The following is a 9,452-nucleotide window of genomic DNA, read 5'->3' on the forward strand; positions in this document are numbered from 1 at the left end:
CCCAAACCCAAACTTCTAGGATAAAAGACCATTTTACCCTTCCTATATGGGCCTAACCAAACTTGGCCCAATAACACAATAATGGCCCCCAAGGCCCATAAAGGCTCAAATCATACAACTTAAGGCACGCTAACATAATCCCACAAAGAGCCATTGCGAGGCGTACACATTGTATGCTCAATGTACGCGACTGCCAGTACGCGCAACGTACCACTTGGTACACCCAACATACCGGGCTGCTTGCCATTCTAGGCCATTTAGTGCTTAAACCATTTAGCCATAAGGTCTAACTTTCATATCTTATTAGTTCTAAGGGTTCTAATACATAAATCTGGCAACTTTAACCCTTAAAATGTCTTAATGGAACCCAACATCCATTTTTGTCCAACAATACTCATAATAAGAACTCAAACTCTTGCATGGACCAATAATAACCATCAAGATGACATTTTTATGCATCAAGAATAACAAAGAGGTTGAGATCTAGCATATCTAACTCCTGAAGTTGCCCAAACTCACAAGGAGAACCCATGGAACCAAATAAAGCTCACAAACAAGCCCTAATCTCTAACTATCAAAATCAATCATCAAGGTAAGAACTTTATACCTTCTCTAGCTCACAAAGTTGATGAAGACTCTGGATATAAAAGATCAACCTCAACAAATGTTTGGTCCCCAAGTCCCTTCTTCTTGAATACACACAAAAATGCACCAAAATGACTTTCAAAGCTCAAGAACACTCAAAGGATGAATTAGGGTTTTAATGGGACGAAATGAACAATGGAGGCTGATGAGTGTAGAGGTCCAAAGGCTATAATGATGTTTAAATAGGGTTCAAACCCTAAAAATTAGGGTTTGACCCAAGCAGACATACGCCCCGCGTACACCACATACGCCCAGCGTATGTGGTTAAACCCCCCACGACCAAAGCGATCTTGTACGCTAAGCATACCAAACGTACGCCCAACATACGAGGGACAAAATTTGCCAAAATTCTCAAACTTAAATTGATTATTAGTGATCAAATGATTTACTAGAAAATCAAATACAAAGGTAGTGGAGAAAATTAATTTCAATCATTTTGAAGTGTTCCGTTGATTAGCCAAGATAGCAACGAATTCAATGGATGTAGGTGGGGTTTTTTTTTTTTTTTTTTCTGTAATCATAACTGACGGATAAGAGATGGATCGAGAGAAGCAATAAAAAAACAAAATTCTTGTTTATGATTTGCACAACGAGGAGATAATAGAAGAAGAGAACACTTGTCTTTGTAAATATCGCTTTCATTTGTCCAACTCGGTTCCACCCTTTTGGGTGGAACAATTTATAAGTTTTAGTCCTATTGACCAATTTTTTGTTCCATTGACTTTTTGTTCTACCCATACGAAACACCTCATCAAATGATTTTGTTTCGTTTAGTTCTGTTCTGTTCCACTCACCAAACACTACTTAAGGGCCATCTTACCAGATCTAAACTTATATATGATTATTTCTTTGCTACTTTTAGTCAAGTAAAACTATAGGATTTTTGTATTATTAAAGATTCACTTCACGTGAAATTTGATAAATCTTGACATGTAATCAACAACAATCCCTTGTATGATAGTAATGAAGGTTTTGATAGTCTCTTATTGTTGATCATATATCTAACGATTTTTTTTTGTAGTCTCATAGGCTCTTAAGAGGGACGGAGTCATGACAAAAATAAAAGGAGGTATCCTTGGTACATTCAAGACACCAATCTCTTCTATGTGGGTTGGAAGTGATTAGTTGGTATTGTAGATCTGATGTGGCAGTAAATTGAGGAGTTGAAAGGAAAGATTTATCTCCACCTTATATGATAGTAATGTTTTCATAGTCACATCGACAATGGTTTTGTTGATCCTATCTCTAATGTTTTTTATAGTTTTTTATAGTCCACTACTTGTATGATAGTAATAGGGCTTTGATAGTCCTACCAATAATGTTATTGTTGATCCTATCTCTAATGCTTTTTCCCTATCGGGGTGCCTCCACTAGTGAGCATGTTACTAGTTTTTCTCCTATTCGAATTAGATAGAGGATAACAAGTTTGAAGTTCTTGAGATAAAAACCAAAAAATGGTTCAAAGCTTTGCCAAAGGTCAATTTCCTCTGCAAAGCCCCTTGCCAACCATATACACCTTGTTTAGGTTGTGATTATGAGAATTCTATTTTTGCGACAACAACAATTCTATTTTTGGGATGACGTTAATCAATTTCAAGCCTATTTAAATTTCAACAATCTTTTTAACCAAATGTACTCATTTTTGTTTTTTCGTTGCCTTTCTTTTTCATCCATAGAGCTCTCATTCGTCTGTGAAAGAAATATAAAAAACATTAACGACATCATGAAAAATAAATCAAATTGATATATAACAAAAAAAGGAAGTAAATTTAATTACCTTGTACGAAACACCGCCGGAAAATCAAGTAGACGGAAATCTGTTACGAATAACGATACAACACTGCAATTCACTGGCAAATCTCACGGCGACGGATATGACGTAACAGGTGACCTGACGGGCGTTACGGAAAATGAAGACAGATGGCATTGTATCTGACGCTGTGAATATGAATAAAAGGAACAAATCAATTAAATTTCATCAACAACGAAAGGAACAAATTTATAAAATTCTTGAAAACAAAAGGAACCAATCGGAGAACAGATGAAACTCAAATCCGAAGATCTTTTTTTAATTCTGTTACCAAATTGATTAATTATATGTTGTTTAGAAGTGTGTATAGATTGTTGATAATTTGTAACAAAATGTTCTTCAAATTTGCAACCATTTACTATCATCTCTGTGTACAAAGGAGATTTCGGTTCGATTCGATTGCTGATAAGCTTCATCCTTCTTGTCCGAAGATTTTATGTCGTCGAATTTTAGTAGAACCAGTTTTCGCCGGAAAACCTTCGCGCCACCATAGCGAGATCTAAAACTGAAAACTGATGTATGTAATAGCACCAAAACCTGTGACTGCGCAACATAAGATATTTCAAGCATAATATTTTCACAACTCGTCGGCGTTGGACATGATCGACAACCGACTAGGTCTCGGTTCGAAAGCCGATCTCCGCCGTTGCTGGTGCGACGAAGGGCGAATCAAGGCGGCTAGAGCTCTCTTAACCAGATCACCTCCTTCAGCGGTAGCTATTCTCACAAGGGAGTTCGTCATCGCAGACCTTCGAGCATTCAATCTATTCGGAGAGTATGACGACATCGAATTGCTAGTGTTGTAGTTCTTGTGTAAACTACACCTGAACGATCCAGGATGCGTCGTCGGCGAACACAAACACGTCTTCTGCGAACTTGGTTTCCGTACAACTTGATTTCGATGAGCCACCGGCATCGCCATCGACCGATTCGGAGATCCAGGTCTACTCGATATAGAGACTCTCACGGATGATGACGTCATCGACGCAAAACCATGAAGCCTAACTCTCGTCGGAGAAGACGGACGACTGTAGACGTAACTTGAAGAAGGAGATGAACAGAAGCTGGAACTCGTCGACGACGCAAACGGCGATGTCATATCAGCAGCAAACGCCGAAGAATGACGACCAAATCTACCGGTCGGAGAAATTGAACGGTGTACGTCGAACGTCGATGCTAACGGCAACACCGGTTTCCTTGACTTTTTGGAAAACGTCTCCATTAGAAGGTGTGTGTTTGTGGTGTTATGTGTGAGAGAGAAGAAAGAGAACAAGAAGGAGATGGAAAGTGTGTTTTTACTGAAGGGCCCTCAGGCCTTCAATTGGGCAAACATAGCTCTGCTTCGATGTCGAATTTATAGGAGTGGGAAAATGAAAGTTGGTATTTTTGTAATTAATGGTAAACCTAGGGGTTAATTAGCGGAGGATACATAGGCTTAGGTTGGTTAAGTTAAATATGCGGGATTTAACCATGGTCAGGTTAGGGTTTTTTTGTTTTCCTTCTAACAGGATTGTGATCGAACGGTGGAGAGTAAAGCAAATGGACGGATGATAAGTCATGCGTGCAGCTGCTTCCAGCTGAGCAACTTCATGTGGACCCCACGACTTTAATTCCATAAAATGCAACATAAATACCAAAAATATGTAGCAACATTAACATTCTATATGTATATTAATGATCAATTATAATTTATTTAATTATGTGAACGTTTGATTAATTTATACGATCGTGGTTTATATCGTTGTCGATTTGCAACTAACGATTTTCATAAAGTTGAATATATAAATTTATAAAAGTTCATTATAGGTTGAAATATGATAAGACAAATTAGATAGGAAAACGTTCATAAAAATGAAATACATAAAAACAAATTTAAAACTATTGCATTAAATGATAAGCATTTTTAAATTAAATTTCAAAATGATCAAAGCGATGAATAAATAAATATTTTAATCTGTATTAATAAAATAAAATTTTTAATATATATTTTAAAGAGTTGTTCTGAATTATTTTTAAAGATTTCAATGAATATAACATTAGACATCGCATTGATAAATTTATCGTCATTGTTTAAAATTAATATTTTGAATCTATCTCTGTTTTTTTAACTATGGAGAATACAACATCTAACTACGGACAAGTGAATATTGTTTGTCTTCAAAACTTAGAAATTTTAAGAATAATCCAAATCCAATGAAAAGTTCTTGAATTTCAAATAAAAAAACACTCATTTTTACTTAAATCTAACAAAAACTTTAAAACAAATAATAAATATGAAACTATATATAATATTAACCACTTCGAAATAGACATTTCAGACATATATAGAGAAAGAAATTTCTTTGGAATTTTTTTTGCAAAAAACAAAAAAGAACTCCGAAAATTGAAGATCAAATCTGGAATGCGGAATTTATGAGTAAATAGTCACTTTTCAAAAATCAAAAAATTATTATTTTCTTTTTAAAAAAATTTATTTATAATGGATAGTTTACTTAACATCCTTTTTTTTAAATACAATAAATGGGACATTAAAGTTTCTAATATGATATTTAACCTTTTTTCTATTTCATGTATATTTAAAACTAATAGTTTGTTTCCATTTAGAACAATGAATGTAATCTAAAAGTAAAATCAAATTAAAAAAATGTTAACAATTAAAATAGTCTGTAACTCTTAAAAGGTTAAAAAATAAACATGTTATAACCCGATATAATTTGTTGTAAATTATGTCATTAAAATTATTGTTCATGAACTTGTTTGTACATAACATAAAATCAAAATCAAAATTAAATTTTACAATGTCATAGGTACTAATTAATGAAGTGTAGTAAGATATGTTATTAAACTAAGTTAGACATTTGGAAAGTAAAAAGGAAAGTTTGCATTAATGAAATTGATATTCATTTATTATTACAATTAATACAATTATTATATATAAATATCATGTGAAATTTAATAAAATGGAAAAAAAACCATAAAATGTCATGTGGGAAAAAAAATAAAATAATCACAAAAGGACACGTGACAAGATAAATAAAAGTATAACATGTGCCAACTATATTTAATTATTTATTAAAGTAGATAATTATATGTTAGAAACCTTAGAAAACTTCAACCATGTTTTATTAAAAAATAGTGTTAAAATTTATTTGAACCCCATTATATTTATATGCCATGTAAAAGTTGATTTCTATTTTCAAAGTTTATAAATAATGTAACCTTAAATTTGGAGTTTATTATTCATAGCTCCATATTTTGTGCAAACAAAATTGATATCCATTTATTATTATATTTGCTATAATTATTATATATAAATATTATATGAAATTTAATAAAATGGAAAAACCATAAAATATTATGTGGGAAAAAATTAAAATAACCATAATATGACATTTGACAAAATGAATAAAAGTATAACATGTAACAAATTTATTTATTCATTTATTAGAATAGATAATTATATTTTGGAAACCTTAGAAGACTTCAATTTACACCAAATACTATAAAGCAACTAGAAATAGAATGGGATAGAATATGGTCTATATTTTGTACAAAATATAATATAAAGCGGAGTTGTCTTTTTATTTTACAATTTACACCGAATATAAAGTAACTATAAATTGAATGTGATTAAATATGATCTAATTTTGCTATGTCTTTACAAAATTGCATGTTACTGTGTATCTAAATGTGATTTTTCAAAATTGAAATATAGTAGCTTAAAATGTGATGTCACATAAATAATTGTGATTTTTCTTTTCCAGTTGGGTAAAGACCAACGCATGAATGTTATAGAGCCATCAAGTTAACTACCCGATCTTTATCGATGCAAAATACAAAACGAGATTAAAAATAGCATTTACATTAATAGCACTTGATTTCGTGGATGAACACAAAAGGCTTTTGTTCGCTAAAACAAACTTCAATCTGCATCTTCATAAACAGATGATTATTTATTTATTTATTTTTTGTTTCTCTTAGCTCTTTTTAGCTCTTTTGCTATATGAAGCACACTATTTCTACAATTCTACATATCATAAAATCAGGGCCCGCCCAATACATCAACAGGAAGATTGGGCATCATTTTCGGTCCAACTATTATGTGTAGATATTTTCTTTGGGCCCAAAATTTGATATCTGCCACTTTGGTCCAGTCCAGCCTATGTAAGGGCGCCAAGAGCTGAAAATTTAAAGAAGCGGCCTTTTTTTAAAAATGCAACCCCAATTGGACTCGTAGGGCTCGTTTGTGCGAATAGATGTTTATCAAAAAGACTATTTGTTTTCTGCAAGACAAAATAACTCAAAAAGACTTCTCTATCATTTATTGTATGAAGGCATAGAAAAATACTTTTGGTCTACATCTTCTGCCACAGACATAGAAAAAGACTAAAAACATTTTACCACTTCGAAAACAACACCACTGTAGTCTCTTTGATTTCCAGTTTCAAAATATTTACTTGATTTTGGATTTTTTTTTTGTACTTTTGTTATTTTATTAGGTCCAATTAGAGACGAGCATGGGTCGATTTGGTCGGTTTTTGGCTAAAACCAAACCAAACCGTAGAAAGTTGGTTTTTCGGTTATTAAACACATTTAGTTTTTGCATTGTTTGTTTTTTTGGTTTTCCAGGTTATGTTTATGGGTTTTTGGTTTTAAACTGTGGGTTTATGAACTCCTGTTTTATTTTCTAGTTTTTGGGTTCAAACCCAGTGAAAGTACGTTGTGATAAATAGTATTGTTTCTACTTCAAATATACTAAAATAAAGAGTACGAATTCTAGTATTTTAAAAGCATAAAAATATTCAAAAGAACATCATTAACAGTTTGTTGAAAATAAACATAAAGTACTAAACAAATAAAGTTTAAATTCTAAAACTAAAAGTTTAAAACATAATAAATAATATATATGTGGATCGGTTCGGTTTTTATGGGCGGTTTTATACGTCAAAACCAAACCAATCAGTTATTTTTCGTTTTTTGTAAAATTCAAACCTAAACCATCAGTTATTGCTTTGGTTTTCGTTTTTCCGGTTTCGCTTATGTAGTTTTTTTTTTTTTTTGGTTTTTCGATTGTCGGTTCGGTTTTTGCTCATCCCTAGGTCCAATGATGAGTCGGTTTGAATTTATTTTAGGATTAAATATTTGCTTATGTTGCGTGCTTTAATTGTTTTAAAGTATCATCATATTCCAACAAACATGTTTTTTGCACAAAAAAGTAGCAAATTTTTTATTTATGAAAATTAAGAGGTGTAGCATCTTCACATTAATTGGAAAATTGTGTGTACCATCTATACATAGTGTTCACGATTTTAATAAAAAAAATGTTTTCTAAAATTTATGGTTTTGTTTTATATATGTTTTGATTCATTAGTACATATGTTATTTGGATGGTTTTGACATGAAACCCATAAAAATAATTATATAAATGTGTTTATATGTTTATGATTGTTAACATTGGTTTAATAACATAAAATATTTATAAACAAAGATCAAAGTCTAGTGCTAAAATATATGTTTTAATCTTAATCAAAACATTGTTTTAAAAGCATGTTTTTTTGACACGTCATGCTTATGCAACAAGATGAAGAATTGTCTGCTAATGGTGATGGTGTTTATTAATGGGCTGAAATAGTGTTAGAATGGGCTAAAATAGCGTTAGATGGGTGTCTAACGACAGTTAAATCTGTCACTAAATTTGTTGAGTATTTATTTTAGTATATATTGTTGTTGATCAGTTTTTTATGACACTTTGTTGCAGTCACAAAAATGCTCAAATACATTTTTAATTGAATAATTATTTCAAATTGTCTGGATCCGTTAATATCTTGCCTCGACTAGACCTATTTTTGTAATGTTTGTTTGGTTACTTTGGGTTGTTTTAAAATTGTAATTTTGTGACATGCATGTCGTTTATTATTATTATTAATTTATAATGTATATGTCATTTTAATTGTATTGTGATTGATTAGTTAGGAAATTATACTAGAAAATATAATAGAAGACTAAAGACTACCAAACAAGGTCCATGGAGATTGGCGTTTTAAGGAGTTCCACTGGGCATCAAGAATTGATAACAAAACAAGTGGGAGATGAGAATCCATATGGTTATTTTGTTCCTAGACTATGCATTTCTACGTGTTGGCTCACATAAAAAATGAATAGAAAACTTAAAAACAAAATTCTTAAAAGTAGAGGTGTTCAAAACCGGATATCCGAAAATTCGGATAGTGTATATTTGGTATCCGAATCCGTATCTGAAATTTCGGATATCCGAAATTTCGGATACGGATTCGGATACTACAATCGGATATCCGAAATTCTTACTTTTGGCCCCTATCAAATATCAATCCAATTAATTAAACAACCACTATTAAGTTTTATTAGAATCGATTACTAGTTTGAGACACATTAAACTATCAACCACTGATAAGTTGATTGCCTACTTGATTAAACTTAAATCAAACAAATTCAAAACCATCGATTATTAATTTAAGACATATAAAACATGGAATCATTAAGTATTAACGAAAAACATTAACGATGAAACTCCATTCTTAAAAAGCTCAATGACTCATAAATTAAATTGTTGTATATTAGAATACAGTAGCATGTTGTTAGTCATTAGAATATCATCGCATGGTTTAAACAAAAGAAATATCTATCAATTTTAACAATTTGTTATGGCATCACCAATAATAGTATAAAAACATTAATCCTAACATTAAATCTTCCTAATTTATATTTTCAAATAATAGCATAAAATAATAAAAAATATATAGAAAAGTGTATATTTTCGGATATCGGATATCCGAAATATCCGAAATTTTATAAAACTAATATCTGTATACGAATTTGAAAAAGCGGATATCCGAAACTTCGGATAATTTCGGATCGGATTTCGGATTTTTCGGATCGGATTTTCGAATACGGATATTTTTGAACACCCCTACTTAAAAGCCAACAAACAAATTTTACAAAAATGTTGGCAAATAAAAAT

The 9,452-nt window shown here is 31.4% G+C and overlaps 1 protein-coding gene across 1 annotated transcript; it reads right to left on the reverse strand.

Annotated features, from left to right (window-relative positions):
• Positions 1-2,618: 2,618 nt before the first annotated feature.
• LOC111914118 (uncharacterized) lies at positions 2,619-3,791 on the reverse strand. The gene has a single exon (XM_023909860.3). It carries the CDS (start codon positions 3,675-3,677, stop codon positions 3,033-3,035), a length of 645 nt encoding a protein of 214 aa, XP_023765628.1. The 5' UTR covers positions 3,678-3,791; the 3' UTR covers positions 2,619-3,032.
• Positions 3,792-9,452: the final 5,661 nt, after the last annotated feature.

The sequence above is a fragment of the Lactuca sativa genome, chromosome 6 (genome assembly GCF_002870075.4).
Source record: "Lactuca sativa cultivar Salinas chromosome 6, Lsat_Salinas_v11, whole genome shotgun sequence".
NCBI lineage: Eukaryota > Viridiplantae > Streptophyta > Magnoliopsida > Asterales > Asteraceae > Lactuca > Lactuca sativa.